The sequence below is a fragment of the Danio rerio genome, chromosome 20 (genome assembly GCF_052040795.2).
Source record: "Danio rerio strain M-AB ecotype USA chromosome 20, GRCz13ab, whole genome shotgun sequence".
Taxonomy (NCBI): Eukaryota; Metazoa; Chordata; class Actinopteri; order Cypriniformes; family Danionidae; genus Danio; species Danio rerio.
In genome coordinates this window covers 3,354,204-3,376,817 of record NC_141040.1, presented here as the reverse complement: position 1 = coordinate 3,376,817, position 22,614 = coordinate 3,354,204, and the positions used below count along the sequence as shown (strand labels likewise).

The 22,614-nt window shown below is 39.5% G+C and overlaps 1 protein-coding gene across 2 annotated transcripts; it reads left to right on the top strand.

The window, feature by feature from the left end:
• The first annotated feature begins 2,583 nt into the window (after nucleotides 1–2,583).
• cebpz (CCAAT enhancer binding protein zeta) lies at nucleotides 2,584–21,789 on the top strand. Of its 2 annotated transcripts, NM_001017745.3 has the most exon segments (15): nucleotides 2,584–2,802; nucleotides 3,669–5,170; nucleotides 9,045–9,276; nucleotides 11,070–11,232; nucleotides 13,842–13,930; nucleotides 14,010–14,063; nucleotides 14,252–14,354; nucleotides 14,426–14,494; nucleotides 17,076–17,142; nucleotides 17,228–17,334; nucleotides 17,417–17,477; nucleotides 19,182–19,354; nucleotides 19,975–20,045; nucleotides 21,173–21,254; nucleotides 21,400–21,789. In NM_001017745.3, coding segments are annotated over 15 exon segments (3,087 nt in total). In that variant the 5' UTR covers nucleotides 2,584–2,637; the 3' UTR covers nucleotides 21,549–21,789.
• Nucleotides 21,790–22,614: the final 825 nt, after the last annotated feature.

The window sequence follows — 22,614 nt, the reverse complement described above, 5'->3', positions numbered from 1 at the left end:
CCAGGGTCGCCACAGCGGAATGAACCGCCAACTTATCCAGCAAGTTTTTACGCAGCGGATGCAATTCCAGCCGCAACACATCTCTGGGAAACATCCACACACACACTCATACACTACAGACAATTTTAGCCTACCCAATTCACCTGTACCGCATGTCTTTGGACTGTGGGAGAAACCGGAGCACCCGGAGGAAACCCACGCGAACGCAGGGAGAACATGCAAACTTCACACAGAAATGCCAGCTGAGCCGAGGTTCAAACCGCCGACCTTCTTGCAATGAGGCGACAGCACTACCTACTGCGCCACTGCCTCGCCCTCAAGCTATTTTAAACATTTATTAATTAATTTTTGTTTCTGTGCCGAAACAAGATATCTTGTATCTGTAGAAAGTCGCCATTGTCTTTTTCTGATGTCATCGATTTGTTTGGATTGGGTGAAATGTGCTCAGCCACGGCCCTCTTACCCTTTGTTTGCTGCTAGTGAAAGATGAGAGGAACTTAACAATTTGGATGTACATCATAATGCAATAAAATTCTGCAGCAACTTTCAGTTTACGCAGACTTTAAAGAGGCCCGGATAGCATGTGAATGTGGGCCACTTTAGGCAGTTATGCAGCACTGGTGGTCTTCCTTCTGCCCAGACAAAATGAATGTGAGCCTGAAGTGGCCCACCTGTACAATGGCAAAGGGGAGCCAAAGATTCAAATTCATATATGGGCCATTTAAGGCAAAGATTTGGCACTTATGGCAAAATGTGATCTGAATGTGAGCCTAATATGGCCCATGTGGAAAGTGATCAATTTGGCCCAAATGATGGAGGACAAATGTGGACCACAGTTGGCAAAAATGTTGCATAGTCATTTAAGAGTAATCTGGGTCTAAACCTAAAGTGGCTCACACGTGTAGGTGCAAATGTGGCCTAGCTATCTTAAGACATATGTGGGCCACTTTTGGTAAATATTCGGCACAGGAAGCTCTGGTTATTGCCGCTGTGAGCCTAAAGTGACCAAGAGAAATTATGGCAAATGTGGCCCAGTTATTTTAAAACATATGTGGGCCACTTTTGGTAAATATTCAGCAGAATAAACTGGCTAATGCGGCTGTGAGCCTATAGTGGCCCAGAGGAGATATGGAAAATGTGGCCCAGTCATTTTAAAACAAATGTGGGCCACTTTTGGCAAATGTTCAGCACAGTAAGCTATGGCTAATGTGGATTTGAGGTGTTAGTGGCCCAGGTGTAGGCCAGATCTGGGCCAGAATAAAAGCAAACTGTGGCCCAGAAAAGGGTCAGTTCTGGTTCATTTGGTTGAATTCTGGCTAATATGTGGTATTGCTTTGGCTTAATTGTGGCCCAGATCTGGCCAACAGGAGCGGACCGCCCAAGTGCCATCATTCCATGCGGTATGTGACTGGTGCATGCCAGATTTGAGCCACATGAATTTTTCTAGCTGGGTTTACCCTATTCCCTATCCGCTTGTTAAGTGTGACGTCATGCGAAGCGGCTTCCGGGTCCAAGCGCTCTATTCAACTGAATGGGGAGACTCATGAAATGGTTATAATAAACGTTTGCAAAGCGATTAAATAATTTCGTAAATCACGATCGCAGTATATACGTCCATGCCTAATATCCGATGGCAAGTGATTCATTTTTTTAAAAATTGTTAAATTTTTGGTATTTTTTATGCAGCAAGCCCAGAGATTGTTGTGTACACTATGACTTTATGTAAAATTAATTTTAATGCGTGATAGGAATAAAACGTGATCATAAACGAATGATTTCTCCACTCAAATGAATGGTGGCTTGGACCCGGAAACAGTATACATACGTCACAAACACGTCACCACTTAACAAGCGGATGGGGCTGGCTGACTGAAATTAAAAGTCCTTGTGAATATACCCCACTAGATTGTGCGATGACTTGAATGTTGAAAGAAATGAAATGTTGAACTGTTTTAAAGAATCAGTTGAAAGAAACAGTCAGACACAAATTTATATCATGTGAAAAATATCAGCTATCCCTACTGAACAATCCAGCTTAAACCAGCCTATGCTAGTTGGCTGGTTTTAGCTGGTCGACCAGCCTGTTTTTAAAGGGGTTTTGGCCATTTCCAGGCTGGTTTCCAGCCATTTTCAGCCTGGTCTTAGCTGGTCAGGCTGAAAAATAACCAGCTAAATCCAGCTAAAACCAGCTTGGTTTAAGCTGGACGTAGCTGGTTTTGGCTGGGCTTCCAGCCTGGCTAGGCTGGTCAAGCAGGTTTTAGCTGGTCATCTCCCAGCCTGCCTAGCTAAGACCAGGCTGGAAATGGCCAAAACCCCTCTAAAACCAGCCTGGTCGACCAGCTAAAACCAGACTAGGCTGGTTTAAGCTGTTTTATTTTTCAGTAGGGATGTGAAGTAGGCATAGAATAGAGGATATAATAAAAAAAAATTATGGAAATTATAAGTTTAGGTCAACAAAGATAATTTTTATTTTAATTATTTAAGGAGGACTGGACTGGAAGAGCGAATATAATAAATAACAACGAAGTGAAAACAGCAGATGGCAGTGAGGCAACTTATGGATGGCAGCTGCCGTTAAGCTCCAAAGAAGAAGAACACACGCACACAGACGGAAGTGAACGACGAAGCATGCGCTAAATGGCCATGGAGGTGGACGATCAACACTCGTGTCAGAAAAGCAGAGAAAACATGGACGCTGAGAACGAGGATTTTGATGATGCTGAAGACAGCGATCACACCGACAATGACAAAAAGGAAGACGAGCTCACGCTGGACAACGTTCTGCGTTTGGGCGGGACGAAAGTGAGTTTATTTACGTTAGCATGTGTAACGTTTCCACCATAGACTGTAAAACACACACGTGTTTTTTTCTCTGTCATAAGAGCGTGACAACACACGATGGACAATTAAGGTAAAGTTGGTTTTATATTCGCACATTCGTTCATTTAGCTGTCTTCATATTGTTTACCACGCTAATTTGAATATTCAGTCAAAATTAGCATGCTAGTATGACTTCAAAACAACATGCATCTAATTGACTGTAAACAATGGTGTACTTTGATAATCATTTGCGGCTAATATGATTTCCCTATTTAGAATTTGCAAATAACACTTCTAAAATTATATTAAGGACCCTACTGAAAAAAAAAACAGCGTAAACCAGCCTAGGTGGGTCGGCTGGTTTTAGCTGGTCGACCAGGCTGGTTTTAGAGGAGGTTTGGCCATTGCTAGGCTGGTTTCCAGCCATTTCCAGCATGGTCTTAGCTGGTCAGGCTGGAAGATGACCAGCTAAAACCAGCTTGACTAGTGTAGCCAGGCTGGGAGCCCAGCCAAAACCAGCTATGTTTAGCTTAAACTAGGATGGTCAAGCTGGTTTTAGATGGTTTTAGCTGGTCATTTTCCAGCCTGACAAGCTAAGACCAGGCTGGAAATGGCCAAAACCCCTCTTAAACCAGCCAACCAGCCTAGGCTGGTTTAAGCTAGATTTTTCAGCAGGGGAGAAAGTCTGAATGTGCGAATATAAAACCTTTACCTCCATTGATGGACAAGCTTGTTTGGCTTTTAAGTTACATTCCATGGTATGGTTATACGTTTTTTTTAACTAAGTTACTTTACAAGTGTGAGTTTTTTATGTTTGACTGATAAGTCATATTGTTTTGTTGTCACAGGCAGATTATGTCATGCTGGCTGGCATCAGTGACACTACCGAGCTCATAAATGGTGGGAAAAAAGTCATAATTGATGATCTAGAGGAGGGAGAGCTGGAAGATTTCATAAAACAGCTGGGCATCCGTGCATATGCAGATCAGCAAATCATCCAAGATGAAGAGGACCCAGCATCCTCAGAGCCAACCCAAAAGGAGGGGAAAAAAGCAAAAGGTTCCAAAGTAAAAGAGGATACTGCACCTAATGTGAAAAATAAAGTCACCCCCTCAACACAAGCGACGAAGACGTCTGTTCAGTCTACAAACCTTGCCAATGCCACTGGAAAGAAGGCCAAACAAAAACCCGCAAACCTGTTTGAGTTCAATCCAAGGCAATTTCTCCTTATTAAACCTGGGGGGAAGTGGTTCGATATCGAGTACACCTCAGAAGGCACGTCTGTAGCTCAAAATGAGTCCCTGACCTGTCAGTACAAGGCTTTAGCTCAGAAGCTCTACGAGAACGAAACTGCCCTCTACAAAAGCAAGAAGAGCCTTCAGAAAGGTGCCAACTCTGCCTGGATGAAGACCGTAGTGTCCACAGGAACTATGACCGATAGGATGGCAGCTATGACCGTGCTGATTCAGGATGCTCCAGTTCACAGTCTCGAGCACATCGAGAGCCTCGTGTCCTTGATGAAAAAGAAAGGAAGTCGTAGACCTGGACTTATGGCGTTGGACACCCTTAAGGAACTGCTGCTGTCTGACCTCCTCCCAAAAACCCGCAAGCTTCGGACGTTCTCCCAGCATCCTTTTGAGGAGCTGGAAGAAAAGTCCAGTGGCAACAAGGACACTAGGGACCGCAGGCTAATTCTCTGGTACTTTGAACACCAGTTGAAGCTTCAGATTGCAGATTTTGTGGTCACTTTGGATGAACTTGCTCACGATATGGTCGAGGCCACCAAAATGCGAGCGCTTACCACTGCCTATGAGCTGCTGTGCAACCAGCCAGAGCAGGAGAAGCTGCTTCTCGTGCAGATTGTCAACAAATTAGGGGATCCCGAATACAAAACTGCCTCAAAAGCCTCATACTTGTTAGAAACGGTGCTTCACAAACATCCCAACATGAAGACGGTGATCTGCTGTGAGATCGAGCGCCTCATGTTCAGATCCAACATCAGCCCCAAGGCTCAGTATTATGCCGCATGCTTCCTAAATCAAGTGATTCTGAGCCACGATGAAGCAGACTTGGCTGCCAGGCTCATCACCATCTACTTCACGTTTTTCAATGCATGTGTTAAGAAGAAGAATATGGAATCGAAAATGCTGAGTGCTCTGCTAACTGGAGTGAACAGAGCTTATCCGTACGCTAAGATTGGGGATGACAGTGTATCCAAGCAGCTGGACACGCTGTTTAAAGTGGTGCATGTCGTGAAATTCAACACTGCCGTCCAAGCCCTCATGCTGCTCTTTCAAGTCATGGACTCTCAACAGACTGTTTCAGATCGGTATTATGTAGCACTCTACAGGTAAACCTAAATGCTTTTTTAAATGCATGTTCAATGCTTGTTATCGCTCTTTAGTTGATTTTGATTAACTGTATTGTCAGGTGTTAGATTTAAACATTAAGATTAGGATTCAATCAACTTATGTCATTTCATATTCTGATAATGATATACATTAAGGGTGTCACGATTTTGATTTTGAATCAAAATCGATTGAAATTTATGCTCAACTTCGATTATCGAATCAAAAAATAGAATCGTAGATGCTGACACGCCCCCATGTCGCGTTAGCTTGGCTTGCCAAGCGGGAAAAAAACAGGCTTGTTGAAGTGCTTGTTAAACTGCAGATGCAGGAGACCCGTCGACAGAGCTTAAATCCTCTCCTCTTTTAATGAAGTCGCCGGTATGGAAGCATTTTGGATTTCCAGTGAGTTATGTTGACAACGTTCGTGTTGTCGACAAAAAAAAAAAAACACAGTTTGCAAGCTCTGCTATGTACGTATTACGGTTGGGATGATAGACGATAGGCGCATTGCGATCCTCCGCCCCGCACCCGTTGCGAATCCGTTCGCGAAAAATACACACTCAGGCCCTGTTTACACTGTCTTTGTTTTTAAATGGCATTTTAGAACGACAACGATCCACACTGGCGTGCAGCATTTCTGAGCAGCCCTCCTTCCTCACTACCGCTGAAAACGCACATCACGTGACCCCACACACTCATTCACACACAGACGCACACGCATTGTCATGCGCTTGAGACAGCGGGTTAAGGCAGTCAGCGGGTCAGTAGACTGCTTTCATCTTTTACTTTCACACAAATACTTAGTCATTTTAGCGAACACCTCAGATACTGTTGGCTGGTTTCTGTTGGTTGTGCACCTTTTTTACCGACGTCATTATAACGACACAGATCACTGCCTATTCACCAGTCCTGCAGAAAAAAGTGATTGACAGGTGGTAATTATGTGTGTATCTTGCCTTTATTCATTTACTGTATGATTTGTTTATGGGTAAAACAAAGACCATGCAAGTCAGGTAGTTTAAACGGTAGGCTACTAATAATTAATTCGTTATTAATTAATTAATTATTCATAATCGAAAATCGAATCGTGACTTTAGAATCGAAAATGTAATCGAATTGAGGATTTGGAGGATCGTGACACCCCTTAATATACATTAGGGCTGTAAGGATACACCAAACCCACGATTCGGTTCTTATCACGATTTTTGACCCATGATTCGGTTCGTATCACGTTTTTTTTTTTTTTTGTCGTGGGGGTAGGAAAAAAAATTTATAACAATATTTTCTTATTAAATAAAATATGAAAAATCTTTATAAACTGAACATCAAAGAACAATATTAGCTATGCAAATTATTAACAATATAAATAGCCATATATAAAATAAATAAATAGCCAAAGCTATAACACTTCTGTTTCCTTTGTAACAAAATAACTGTTGAAAAACCAAACAGAACTAAACTTCATTGTGGAGATGATTCAAGCATGTTGAAAATTCTTTTTCAATCAAGTTCTCTTGCATAGAAAAAGTAAATTAAATGGCTACTGTTTCACACTGAGGTAACTGAGGCTTAATGCCTGTGCTGCAAACCACAAATCAAGTAAACATTAAACAAATAAACAACTTATTTCTCTTAAGAAAACCAAACTCGTTGGATTTAAGAGTTGAAAATTCTGCTTCAGAAACACCGTCATGTCAACATTGCAGTGAAAAAACGTGACAACTTTCCTTACTCTGCCGAGGAGTCGGGACATCTGGTGAACGCCCATCCCTCTCTGCACAGCCACATTAACAGTGTGAGCAAAGCATCGTTCGACAGCATTGGCAATGTTTCTGCCATTGTCGGTTGTCAAGCGGGGGTTAAGTTGGTTTTTGATATTCCTGACAAATTCAGATGGTCCCTTACTAAGAGTTCCGTGCGAGCTCTCCTGGCTAAACGCAGTGCTCGTAATGTCGAGCAAAAAAAAAAAAAAAAAAAATGTTTCCTCACGTTCTTCTTCAACTAGCTCAACTTTTGTAGGCAGGCGTGACGTTATTGGAAGTATGTCGCGATTCTCCCTTATCACACCGTGACACCGGATCGTAGAGTGTCGCGATTTCGTTTTCATATCACGTATCGTTACAGCCCTAATATACATCACAATATACATCGTCATTTTATCTCAGAAAACATATCTTTAAAGGCGCACTTGACAACCAAAGAAATACATGTATGCAAAGAAAACATAAATGTGCGTACGCAGTAAAAAATTCAGATGTATGAAACACTGCATCACCGAATCACACGCATATTCTTTTGTACATCCGAATGAATGTGAAACTGAGCGCAACATGCACGAGCGCAAAACCCCTCCCTGCCTCCTCCCCCGTATGAATATGCTAATGACTTTACTTTGGCAAAACCCAACAAAAAAGCAATGGCAAAAGCAAGAAAAAAAGAGAATCTTTGAACAGAATGTGAATTGGAGGTGCTGCTTTCGGAGGTAGAGCGGAGAAAAACGGTGATATTTGCAAGTTTGTCCCCCGAAATTAACAACAAAAGAAAAAAATAGAGTGGGAGAGTTTAGCTGATGCGGTTAACACAGTTAAGTCTGAACATCGCACTGAGTGGATTAAAAAAGAAATAGTGCGATTTATAGGTGTAAAATTTTGCAGCGTCTTTAAGTGCGTGAGTGGTGTAGCTCGTAAAACGTACGATTACATGTTTTGACAAGTTCAAGCATGAACTTGGTTCGAATCCAGCGTCTTGACAAAGTCTTTTTTTTTCTTTTTTTTTCATTTCTTTTTTCTTTTTTTTCCCCGCTGCATATCAGATTTTGCCTATACTCTTCATCACGAGGAAGACAAGTAGGAATCATTAATAAGTCTGTGCATCATATTTTACTTGCACATTTATTGAATGGAAATGTTTCTGATTCACGCATGCAAATTCATCTTCAGATAGTGTCTTTATATCAATGTGCTTGCAGTAGATCGCTCTGATTACATTGGGAAAAACGGCGATCGCTGCGAATTGTGCTTTAATGTTTGGCTGGTCAACTGCATGGTATGGAAACCTTATATACGTGCTAGACATGTGGATAAACCCATTTCATACAGCTGCCATCACATGGCTCAAAGACACTTTGTAGAGTGCAATTTAACACAACTGCCTTTAGGAGTCGCCAATGGAAATAAAACAGACACGCACAAGAAATGTGCGTACGCCAGGCATGAAGTTGGCGTGGAGCTGCACACATTCCCACGTTCATTTCATCGTTAGTAAATCCAAACGTGAGCGATTCGGAGCGTGAAACCTGGCGTACGCAAAGTTTTTGTGCGTACGCAGTGTTGATACATGAGGCCCCTGACCCTTAAAAATCATTAAGAATTTTACTCTCACAAAAAAATTGCTCTTGAGCAATTGATGTGACTTCATTCTCCATATGAGAGTCGTCTTTAAGATGCCATTAGCAAAAAATATATAAAGTATTGAAAGTGTTTCAGTAGCTCAATACTTTCGCTGTAGGTGAGACTGTAATATGACCATTACTGCCACACCATTTACAGCAGCCGCTCTAAAGGAGAAAGTATGTGTTTTTTAGGTACGACCGTAGTTTGGAAGTTGGTTGTTGGTTTGAAGCATGTTTGGACTTGTGCTACTAAGACAAAATGCTAAAATATCAGAATTCTGGAGAATTTTAGAACTTGCCTAAGCCACATACCTACTGTTTAGACATCAGAGAGAAATCTAACTTATTGAATGGATGCAGTATATGGTACTTTTAATAAAATCTACAGAGAGCCTGTTATATGGATGTCACTAGTAAAGGTGCACAGATTGCAATGTCAATATAGGATTGTAATCTTTTTGTACAACCTTTGTTTTCCTCAGGAAATTGTTGGACCCAGGATTATTTTCAAGCTCAAGAAAGAGTATGTTTCTCAACCTCTTGTATAAATCTCTAAAGGCTGACATAGTTCTCAGGCGTGTGAAGGCATTTGTGAAAAGGCTTCTTCAGGTCAGCTGTGAGCAGACTCCTGAATTTGTATGCGGTGCACTTTTCCTTGTGTCGGAAGTGATGAAGGACAAGCCAGGCCTCAAGCTGCTACTACAAGAACAGGGGGTAAGTCTCCACATGCACTTGTAGCCGGCTGTTTATGTAGTCTGATTACCTGTGTCTTCTGTAATAACACTGGAAAAAGTGGGTGACTTGACTTTTCAGAACAATAACATTAGCATACAACAGTAACACAAGTTTGGCATCTTTGAATTACTTTTTTAGTTTTACTAGAAACAATCACAGTTTGCAAGATAGCATTAAAACCATGTCCTGATCGCCACAAAGTTGTCTATGACACCAATTTAGTGACATTACTGTTGAAGGTGCTGTATGTACATTTGACCCCCAGTGGTTGAACTAGGTATTGCACTCCTGGTTCGAAACACACAAGAGCAGGGGTCCGTTCTTCATACCTTGCTTAAATGATCTAAGACAGGGGTTCTCAACTGGTTTAGCCATGGGACCCACATTTTTACGTGTTCATCAAGCCGCGACCCAAATTTTTAGGAACTATAATACATATATATATATATATATATATATATATATATATATATATATATATATATATATATATATATATATATATATATATATATATATATAGTTAAAAAGTTACTATTTTCCCAAGTGTATATAACTACTACTGTAAGAAAATATCAGATTTCGGTACATACTTTCAGTATTTTCTTTGATTGAACTGACCCAATCTAATCTTGTTTATATGAATTGAACCTGCTCCCGACCAGGTTTGATCTACCAGAACTGTTGCTATGGCAACAACTCTCAGATCAGTTTTGAAGAACGAAACGATCCTGGATCGTGTCAAATAGTCAATAACCAAATCCAGCTAATTGAGTAATCCACGTACGAAGAACGGACCCCAGGTTGACAGATTGACAGCACCAACAAAGGCTGATATAAACAATAGAAGGAATATTTTTCATATATAATATAAAATAATATATTTTTTTTGTCCTAACAAACACCTGAAGTTTATTATTTTAGAAACGGCTTTTATTTCTAACAGCTGATCAACAGAAAACTGACAATGATCACTTCAGGTACACCTCATGTGCTTTTTTCAGTCTTCGCATGCTTTGAGAGCCTTCATGACTAAATAAATCAAATACTCCACCAAGGCAACCCGGGGTGCTGATATATAATTGGCTAAACTGGCATTGGGCAGGTTATATGGACCAAACCAAAGACAGACTTTCCGGCACGTTTCAAAGCAGAATATCTGACTGCAGCATTGCTTTTCAGATAAACAAGAATGTTCACTTGGCATGTTTCTTAAATATCTGCAAACATATTATAGTGTTTTTATGCTTTATTAGAGTCAATAACTTACAGCACCTTTAAGAACCAGAGAGATGTTCATTGAAGACCATGGGCCTTTATCCTTGAAGCACCAATTCTGGATTTTAGGTACCATGAAGGTTACTTAGTTCAGCTTCTCCAAAACACCATTTAAATAAAGAGTGTTTATATTCGAATTGCCTTCATGTTATTTAAAATCCAAGATTAGTGAAAACTTGTATGAAACTTATCTCACAAGCCAGCTAATTTGGCTTCATGGTACAGCTCCTGTATACAGTCATGTCGCTTCTTAAATGTCAAATGGACTTCATTTGGTCACACCAGAATAAAATCAGAAAAGAGGAGGGGTTGTATGACTTGTGTTGCATACTCTGACTATAACCCACCCTGATAGCACAATAGATATTAGTGGACAGGATGTCAGTTTGTGTAGCAATAAGCTCAAGTCTCTCTTAAAAAGGTGTCTCCTTGCCTTTGCATTGTGCAGCACTGATGGTTTAGTTTCATACTGCTCATCAATAATCCTTCTGTAGGAAGAAGAGGAAGAGTTCTATCAAGACCTCGAAGAGGATCTAGATGATAACGACACTGCTGCGGAAACTCGTGTGAATGATGAAAAAGACAAAGAAAAACCATTTACAAAACATTGTCATGTGAAGCCCACTGCATCATGGGTACATCAGCAAAATTTGGAAGGTAAACCTACTGCACTCCCTTGATAATTACTTTGACTTATTGTCAAAGTGTGCATGACCCAACAGTATATGCTTCTTTTGCATTTTCATGTTAGTTTAGCTAGTCAAACTACTCCTGCCGTCCACTGCCATGTTTACACCAGTACATTTTCAATTTAAAACAGATGATATTTGACTCTTTTGAGAACTCTGCAGAAATGTTTTAGATAAAAAAAACTCCAGTGTTGCGTTTCATTGTAGACAAACAAAAATGCAAACTGTATGCAAAAGGGGTGGCCTCCCACATACAAAACTGCACCATACCATTTTTGGGTCAGCACTCACTCAGCACAGTGGAAATTTCTTTAGTTATATCATTTTAGTCGTTTGGGATGCAGTGACACGTAGTAAAATATTTCGCCGAATAGATCAGCCACTTTTGACGCTCATAAATAAAGTCCTCGTGCTGCAGGAATTAGGAGGTTTGCTGAAGGTGCAGCTGTCGTGCAGTGAGGGGTTTGCGTCCTTAATAATCTACGACATTTGCGTTCATTAAACAGTAAGAATGTATGATAAATCCATATGAAACAGTCCCTTAAAAGTCACGTCTCGTCTTCATTTTCGGGCTCAGCCACGCTCTGCACTCACACTACAAGCGTACCGCGCCAAAGCCCAAGTGAACCGTGCTCTGACACACCTCTTCAAACCGGTCAAGTGAACCGTGCCTGAGCCTGATTCAGAGCACTCACACTTCTCAAACGATTCGGGAAACCTGAAACCGATGATATTAATTATTATGGTTTGGTACAAAAGCAGCATCCAAAAAAAGGTTTAGTCCTTTAGGAGCAAATATGGGCTGAGAATTGGCTGTTTGCCAACAAATACGTGAGAAATGTAAAAATTCTCAAAATAAAGGCGCCTCATCAAAACTAAGCATCACTGCAAGCGCATCTGTTTAAATCTTCATAAGAGCTATATATGACAGACACAATCTCAGTAAAAACTGATGCTTGCTCTCAACTAGGCTACATTGTTTGCCAGTTAAAACGGTTTTGTGCCAAAAGGAGGCCCTATGTTAACAGTGTCCAGAAGCGGCAAGACATTCTGAAGAATGTTAGAAACCAGCAGCCGTTGACATCGATGGAACAAAATATTATGGCAGCTTATTTTGTAACATTCCCGATATCGTTGTGTTCAATAGAAGAAAGAAACTCAAACAGGTTTGAAATGTGGAGAATGAGTAAATGATGGCAGAATTGTCATTGTTGGGTAAACAACCCTTAAATAATAATAATAAAAAGAGAAATTCATTGTTATTTAAAAAGATTTATTTATGTTGTGTGTAAGTTTGTGGCGTTATTTGATAATAATTTTTCACATTATTTGTTTTAAGATGTCCTTACAGAACCCATCATTGCATTTTATACGAAACACTTGGTTTGCTTCAGCCTAAAGGCTGATTTATACTTCTGCGTCAAACGCCGGCGTATGCTACGGAGCTGACGCATAGCCCTTCGCCGTGGCTGTCGCTGAAAATCTCAAAAATTGTAACTACACGTCGCAACGACGCGTAGCGCAAGCTCTGTGATTGGTCGGCTTGGTATCGCTGACGAGTCTGGGCGGGACAGAGAGCCACGCGAATGACGCGAGCTGGACGCGAGCCCAATGGAGCGATTGTTTTTAAGTGTGGAGTCCCGTGAAGGAGCTCCTGATGGAAAGTTTTGTTTTGTGTTTACCTCATAGTTAAAGTTGTTGCACGTCCGCCGGTTCCTGCCTCAAAATGAGCGAGTTTGAGCCACTTGTACATCCAGGAAGTGTTCAGGAAAAGCAAAACAGCAAAGAAGAAACTCGACACAGAGGAACATTTACACCTCACTGCCCACTAGCGTTTCGGAAGTGTTAATGCAGACCAACAGAGACAACGCGCAGAAGTATAAATGCACAGCCACGCGGGTTGCATGCGCCGTGGGTTACGCCGGTCACTTGACGCAGAAGTATAAACCAGGCTTAAGTACCGCAGACAGTATCATTGGTATTTGTTTCTTTTTAAATGTGTTTATTTTAGTTTCCCTTCTTATTTAAAGCAGTTTTTTGTTCCATTTACATCATCATATTCGCTTCGTCATGTGCAACAGAATTATTTTTTTGTTCCCAGAATTTATACAGAAAGTGGCCGTAGATCCTTTCGATATCAAGCTCCTTCCGACTGGAACAATCTCCCCTCCTTTTTTAGATCAATTAAATCATTTAGTCTTTTCAGGGCTAATTTATTTATGTTTTTGGAAACAACTTGCCAATGTTATTAATATTGGCTCCAAATTAAATTAAATGTTTATTATTTATTTGTATATCAAATTGTTTGTATACTTGATTATATGTTTTCGCTTATTTAGGCTTCAGATTATGGGAAGTGTTTCAGGTGGAGTGTGCTGCTTGTTTGATTGTCTTGTCAAGTGTATGTACTTTATGATGTGTTGTACTCTGTTTGATTTATGAACTTTTTAGGGACCCCCTCGAAAATGAGATGATTAATCTCAAGGGGCTATCCCATTCAACAAAATCAAATTCAAATAATGTTTATTAATCAATTAATAATCATTTCTGTAAGTTACAAACTTCTCTTGTTCTTAGGTGGTGTGAATAAGGCAATCTATGATCCCATGAACAGAAACCCTTTATACTGTGGGGCTGATCACACAGCCCTCTGGGAACTTCAGAAGGTACCAAGACACATGATATTTTTCTAATATTCTCATTCTGCCCAAGATCTTTTCTCTGATGTCATGCTCTTTCTTTCAGCTGTCTCATCATTTCCATCCCTCCGTGGCTCTTTTTGCTAAGACCATATTGCAGGTAACTGCTTTCTCTGGGTTGAAGTCAGCATGTAGTTAAAATTAAAGTGCTACCATTTAAGGAAGGCCAACATTTGTCTATTTGTCATTTATGCAATAGTTTTCGCTTTTAAACTATTGGCCCAGCTCTCCCAATCCAGCATCAAAGTTAGTCTTGACAAGTTATGTTGCCTTTTTTTCAACCATCAGGGAGAGTTCATAGTGTACACCGGGGATCCACTTCAGGACTTTACACTTATGCGATTCTTGGATCGCTTTGTTTTTAGGAATCCAAAGCAAGCCAAGGGAAAGCGTAAGTAAGCTCTACAATATCACAGTTTTGGTCTTGAAACTGTTTGTATAAATGTATTTTTTGCATTCTAGAAAACACAGATGCTATTGTGATGCAGCCTAAGTGCAGGAGGACATTCGGTAATGTGCAGCCATTACCTGGTAAGTCTTTGTTGCATTGTGTTGTGCGTTTAGTTTCTATAGGGATGCAGGATATGAAAAATTTGAACAGATAGTTATAATTAGGTCCATCTCATGGCAGATTGTTATATAGATACCAATAATCAATAAGTTCATATTTTTATATTATAATGTTCATCTAATCTGCAGGGTTTTTACGGGTGCTGGAAATCCTGGAAAATGCTTGATTTTTAATATAGTGTTTTCCAGGTTAGAAAAGTGCTTGGATTTTGAACAAAGTCCTTGAACCTGCTTGAGTTTGAATTAAAAGGGCTCGAAATTGTGACCGTTTTGGTTGCTTATGCGCACGATTTTATCTGCAGTTGAAGTCAGAATTATTAGCCCCCCTGAATTATTAGCGCCCCTGTTTATTTTTTTCCCCAATTTCTGTTTAATGGAGGGAAGATTGTTTCAGCACATTTCTAAGCATAATAGTTTTAAAAACTTCTTTCTAAAAACTGATTTATTTTATCTTTGCCATGATGACAGTAAATAATATTTAGCTTGATATTTTTCAAGACACTTCTATACAGCTTAAAATGACATTTAAAGGCTTAACTAGGTTAATAAGTTTAACTAGGCAGGTTAGGAAAATTAGGCAAGTTATTGTATAACGATGGTTTGCTCTGTAGATTATCAATAAAAATATATAGCTTAAAGGGGCTCATGATTTTGTCCCAAAAATGGTTTTTAAAAAATTATGAACTGCTTTTATTCTTGCCAAAATAAAACAAATAAGACTTTCTCCAGAAGAGAAAATATTATCAGACATACTGTGAAAATTTCATCTCTCTGTTAAACATTTGGGAAATATTTAAAAAAGAAAAAAAATCAAAAGAGGGCTAATAATTCTGACTTCAACTGTATGTGACCTCGAAACATATTTGGAAGCATATGTGCTTATGCATAAATTGTTGTCGTGCAACCAGTTTTCATGGCAAAATGATTACCGCATGCGAGTATTTATGGAGCTAATAATAAGCCAAAACAATCTGAATTTGAATTGTGTTCAATTGAATTATAACAACTGTAAGACAATAATATTGATTATGTCCTATTAGAAAAGTTTTGAATTTGTATTTCTTAACTTGATTATTGAACATCTGAAAACTTAATTTTTTAAGTCAGATTTTTATAGACATTTTTAAACTTCTGATTTTTTTGGTTCTGAATTCAAAGACTGCAGATATTGGGTATGTAAAAATAGAGTTTTAAGTTTTTAAGAATTCAAATTAACAATTCAAATTCAGATAGTTTTGGCACTATTAGCTTCATACGTATTTAGGAGACATTCATCCAGAATGCATCTTTGCACCTGAAACGCCAAACCAATGACTGTAAAAAAATAATGACTGGTCATGAAAGTTTGGTACTACACCCAAACAAAATCTGACTGTAAGCTCATTTCTTGAGATATCAACTTTAGGTGGAATGAGGCCAAACTTAAAAACATGCTTCATCCAATAACTGAACATTTTTTTATTTATTTTTAATCACTTATCCCAATAAATCTATGCTCTAAAGTACGCAACAATTCAAGTTGAAATGTCATATTGTGTGGTTTTTGAAGTAGCACAATGTATTTAAATGTAAAAAAGTACATACAACATGTATAAATGCAATTAACCGTGGTTATTAGGTGCTGGAAAAGCATACAAATGCAGCTTGAAAAGTGCTGGAATTTAAAGTTGGAAACGGTGTAAGAACCCTGAATCTGCAGCGTGTGCACCCAGGAGAATTAAAACATCAGTCGTCACAATTTAAAATATATTTGAAACAATTTTGTGCTTTGTTGTTGTACAGTTAAAGTCAGATTTATTAGCCCCCCTGAATTATTAGACCGCTTGTTTATTTTTTCCCAATTTCTGTTTAACGGAGAGCAGATTTATTAAACACATTTCTAAACACAATAGTGTTAATAACTCATCTCTAATAACTGATTTTTTTTCATCTCTGTCATGATGACAGTAAATAATGTTTTACCAGATATTCTTCAAGACACTTCTATACAGCTTAAAGTGACATTTAAAGGCTTAACTAGGTTAATTAGTTTAACTAGGCAGGTTAGGGTAATTAGGCAAGTTATTGTGTAATGATGGATTGACTATCGTGAAAATCCATATCCTGCGATGTGACTATTGTGAAGGATCACATTGCAATATCAATGCTAAAAAGAAATACTAATACAGGGGTGACCAACCCTGTTGCTGCAGATTTCAGTTGCAACCCATATCAAACACACCTGCCTGTAATTATCACATGGTGTTCAGGTCCTAATTAATTGGTTCAGGTTTGTTTGATATGGGTTGCAACTTAAATCTGCAGGAAGGTGGCGCTCCAGGAACAGGATTGGCCTCCCCTGGACTAATGGAATAGACTAATACATACTACAATGCTTCTACTATGGAGCTGTAATGTTTACCAAATGTAATGTTAAACTATTCCTAACGTTTCTAAAGTGCATTTAATTTGGAGGAGATTAAATATTACATGACATACAGCCATGTAACATAAACAAAACAGTTTTGTAATGGGTCATGAGGATGAATTATCTTTTATGCAGTTAACAGTGAAGAATATCTAGCCAAAGAGGAGAGTCAGATACCTGTGGATGAGGTGTTCTTCTACAGGTTAGTTGAAGCTTCAACCAATCATGTTCAGCAGTGAATGAAAATAATGTTAAGCTGCTAAAGTGTGTTTGTGTTTGTCACTCAGGTACTTTAAGAAGCGAGATGAGGAGAAGCGATGGAAAAAGACTAAACGAAATGAGGACAACGAAAGTGTGGAGGATGTTGATGATGATGAATTTGAGAGGATGCTTGGTAGGCCCAACGATCAACACAGTCTTTGTACCTTTCTATTTAACTTGTGTTGAAAAAACTCACCCACATTTTGTCTTATCAGATACGTATGAAGGAGACAGCTTTTTCACCGATTTCAAGGATGATGACTTGGACTTTGCGAGGTATGTTCAATGTAGATTACGCAATTGCAAATGCAGTTTACTCCACTATTGGCGTTTTTCCTGTGCTGCATGGCATGATACAGAGGATTTCCCACTGTGTTCAATGAAAAATACAGACTGTGGAATGTGTTTTTATCAGAAATATTCTGTAGTTTACATTCATAAATTCAAAATTGTTAAAAACAGTAGATTATTGGCAACCACAGCTGCCGTTATTTTTCCGTAAAATCAAGAAAGGGAAAAAAAAACAGCCAAACTTTTTTTTGTGTCACCATTGTGGAGGATAGTAGCGTCTGTGTTCAAGTCCAAGATGAACTGAGCATATCTGATGTTGTGCTGCATCTTCTTTTGTGAAACTGTGTAGTTACTAATGCAGTGAAAGTCTGTTAATTGTAATCACACATGAACACATTAATGCATTCAATGACTTTACATTTTTGTGCACTAAGCTATGATGTTGTAAACTGAACATTGCATCAGTAAAGAAATAAGGTTATTTTCCGTAAATTTAAACAGTTCTATAAAATTCTGGCAACCACAGATGCTGGTATTTTTCCGTAAATTTAGCATATATTTTTTACTATAAGAGTTTGCTAATTAACACTCTCTCAGTGTTGATGTTAACTCTTTCAAAAGTGTTATTTTAACACTTTTATAGTGGTTCCCATATAAACACTGAGGGAGTGTTAATTTGAACTCTAAGGTAGTTAAATCTATCTAAAATTTGCAGTGTACAGTATCTGCCACCTGGGACTTTTTCTTTTTTTCACTACAACCTTGACACTACCTATGAATGCATAAAGCCTGGTTTATACTTCTGCGTCAAGTGACCGGCGTGACCCACGGCGCATGCAACGCGCGTGGCTGTGCATTTATACTTCTGCGCACTGTCTCTGTTGGTCTGCATTAACACTTCCGAAACACTAGTTGGTAGTGAGGTGTAAATGTTCCTCTGTGTCGAGTTTCTTCGCTGTTGTTATGTTTTCCTGAACACTTCCGGGATGTACAAGTGACTCAAACTCGCTCATTTTGAGGCAGGAACCGGCGGACGTGCAACAACTGCAACTATGAGGTAAACACAAAACAAAACTTTCCATCCGGAGCTCCTTCACGGGACTCCACACTTGTAAACAATCGCTCCATTGGGCTCGCAACATTCACGCGGCTCTCGGTCCCGCCCAGACTCCTCAGCGTTACCAAGCCCACCAATCACAAAGCTAACGCTACGCGTCGTTGTGACGTGTAGTTACATTTTTTGATAGGTGCACGTCAGCCACGGCGAAGGGCTATACGTCAGCGACGTAGCATACGCCGACGTTTGACGCAGAAGTATAAATCAGCCTTAAGAGTGACGAAGCTCATTTCAAAATGTATTTTGCAAAACGGCAGTTCAATGAGTAAAACGTCAATGCATTTAAGTTCTCTATAATATGTGCAAAGTTTAGCTTGAAAAATGAAAACCAAATTTTACCTAATTTGCCTTTCCAAATTTCCAAGTTTTTATATGTAAATTACATACAGATTCAGAGTAAGGCAGGTGAATGTGCTGGCCTTAACACTCCTCTGGAGATTTTCACACACACTGTACCCTATAAGCTCCTGACTAGTCAGTTAATCAGTTCAGTTGGATTCTTATCCCGGGCTAATTTACATTTACAAACGGCTGAAATGCCCCCGTTGGTTTATTTTTTATTTTTTTTGCAGCAGTGTGATGGCTAAGTCGAGGAAAGGTAAAGATCAAGAAGAAAATTCTGATGATGATGATGATGACGATCTTGATGATGAAGAGGTCTCTCTGGGCAGCATGGAAGACTTTGAAGATGAATGTGAGGACGAAGCTGGAGAGTTCATGGACGCAGAAGATGATGCTGAAGCAGGTGTGTCAACTTTGCAAGTTTCAATATCAGTTTAAACAGGGATTGTTTGGGTCCACTGACAGTGTCCTGTGGTGGATGAAGGTTTCATGTTTGTTCACCCTTTTCAGTGCACATTCATTCATTTTCTTGTCAGCTTAGTCCCTTTATTAATCCGGGGTCGCCACAGCGGAATGAACCGCCAACTTATCAAGCAAGCTTTTACGCAGCGGATGCCCTTCCAGCCGCAACCCATCTCTGGGAAACATCCACTCACACACACACTCATACACTACGGACAATTTAGCCTACCCAATTCACCTGTACCGCATGTCTTTGGACTGTGGGGAAAACCGGAGCATCCGGAGGAAACCCACGCGAACGCAGGGAGAACAAGCAAACTCCACACGGAAACGCCAACTGAGCTGAGGCTTGAACCAGAGACCTTCTTGCTGTGAGGCGACAGCACTGCGCCACTGCTTCGCCCAAGACCACAAACATTTCAGATCAAATGAATTCAGCAGAGGTCTCTGCATGAGCAATTGTGTAAAGCCCTGCAGTTAGTACAGGGTATTTCAGTAGATTCCGATTCAAATGTGCACTTCTAACCGGACCTTGATGTCTGTGAACTTTTCTTTCTTAAGGCGATCAACATGGAGAGAAGAAAAAGAAAAGAAAAATGAAGGACCAAGCAGTGTTTGCATCAGCTGAAGAGGTAAATGGTTTCAAAAATGTCACGAGTAGATTGTTTTAATCGGTGAACTAAAAAGATCAGTGTTTTATGCGATCAGCATTTGCCTTTAAATGAGCTGTTTTTGGGAACACTATCACAGTTCAAAACTAGTCTGTACCCATTTTATTTTGTGTGTTTGTGTATTTCTGTCCACTATTTTCAGAAATTTGAATCAGTTACTTCAAGTAGAGCAAGATACACACAATTGTGGCGGGGTATTGAAGTTATTTCAGGGTTCAACGCTAAAGATTTTTTCTACTGGCCAGATTTGGCCAGCAGTTTAGATTTTTACTTGCCCTGCCAATATTTTCACTGACCCCACCAAAAAAAAAAAAAAAAAAAGTTAAAGTCAATAGCTATTTCTTATGTTTAAATATTGTCAAAAATGTGTTTGAATCTAGAAATTAAATATTTTTAAAATGATAATAAAGTTATAATGAGCAAATTGTTGCGTTGTACCCACGTAAATGTCTACTTCCAAGACATTTGATGTTGCCATCACTTCCCTGTACTGGTTTTTACCAGGTTACAAAAAAAGACATGCTCACACCATACAATCAGTTAAGAGGAACTGAACAGAATCGAGAAACAGTTTGTGCTTTTAAGCCTTTAAATGCTACCTTCTCTAAGACTCTATTTATACACAATTGACAAATAGTCGCAGGCAAATTGAATTTTTATGACAAGCCTTGTATTTGATTTCAACTATAGACATGACTTCTATGTTAACTGAGTTTAACCACAGATAAAGGATTTTAAAGCCGTGATTCATCAGCGGATTGATTCATCAACATGACTTTGAAACACTCCAGTGTCCCTGTATCTGTGTTTACACTCAGTAAACAGTGGCGAGTTATGTGAACTGATGACCTTCACGGCCAATCACAGTCATTTCTGTTGAGCATGTGAACACAATGGCAAATCAAACAGTGCTCAACATGTTAGCTTGAAATGGACAATTTTAAAATTTCACTACCGATTGGTACCGAATTCCAGTATCCTGACAACACTTAATTAGTATTAAGTTGTAAACATTTCAGTGTCTTTGAGAAGATTGAAATGACTCTTGTTTGAATGAACCGCTGATCAATATTTGTCTTTCTAAACAGTTTGGCTGTCTGTTGGATGAAAACGCAGGTCTCAAGTTTGATAACAGTGGCATGAATGCAATGTCCAATGCAGACAAAGCTGGTGAGTACTGATGAAGAACCAAACGAAAAATTACTTCATGCACAGCAATTAGAGATGAATACTAGCATGGTTAAACTGATCTCTTTTGAAACTGCTGCTTTCTCTTTTTGTGTTTTTCCTCAATTTCTCTGTCTCTTCAATCCAGGTGTTAAGCAGCTGAAGTGGGAAGCTCAACGCAATGACTGGATCTGTGGTAGAGATGTCAAAACTCTCCGGCGGAGAAAGGCAAATTTCAACAAGAACAAGTTTGGAATGGCCAGAAAGCATAAGAGTGTCAAGAAAACGAGAAGGTAGAATAAAGATGTCTGTTTATACTCGCGCCAGATTGGTGGACCAGACTTCTTGATCTGCTTCATGGATGCATTGAAAGTCGCAGTGATGTACAGGAGAGGAGGAACTGCTTTGCTTTGAGTGGTTTAGTCAATATTGGCTGTTTTATACATTTTCAGTGTTTTATAATATCCAGGGGTTTGTACATGCTTTGGAAAATGCTTAATCTCACATTATAAAATGTTTGAAAATGTTTATTTTAAAACATTTGGTGTGGTTTATTTTTTATTACATTGTTTAGTCTATTTAGATCCAGCAGTGCTGAATCACTCAGATAGCGTCACAGAAAAAGGACCAGTTATGAAAACGGCTACATCCCAGTTATCCTGCTTATTATACTTTAAATAATAATACATACTTGAGTGTGTGACAAGCCTATTCAAGCGTTAGCACATACTGCTTTAGTTACTGGTTCAGAGGAGAATGGCCAGACTGGTTCCAGCTGATAGAAAGGCAACAGTACCTCAAATAAGCACTCGTTACAACCAAGCGGCAACCTCCCGCTCTCCCTCAGGAAGCCAATACGGAAGTAACTAAAACTGATATTCATCCGAAATTCCGCTAGTCCTGGCCAATCCTGGCTCCAAAACAGAGCAAATTTCAATTGAGCCCACTGTTAGAATGGCCAACTTTACAGCAGAAAAAAAGGTGTTTACAGCCTGGTACAAAAAAAGATTTTGGTTAATACAGCTAATATTACCCTTCATGACAACTGTGAGGGGGTGAATTTTTTTATAACTCATCCGTTTCCTTTATATTAAGTTATATTAAGTTTGCATAATTAAGGGCGTGGCCACTTGAGTGACAGCTAGGTCTCGCTGGTCGCCGTCACGTCACCTCAGCTGAATCCTGCAGATTAGCCACTGAACTCGCCATATTTATCTATTTCTGTGTTGTTTCATGTGGCTTTACACAGTCAACTGCCTTTTGGACTTGTTTCCTACAATTATCAGATGGCATGGCATGCTGAGGGCACTTAATTGTGCTCACAAACCATTCACGTGGCCTCCGTTTCCCATGTGAGTAAAGT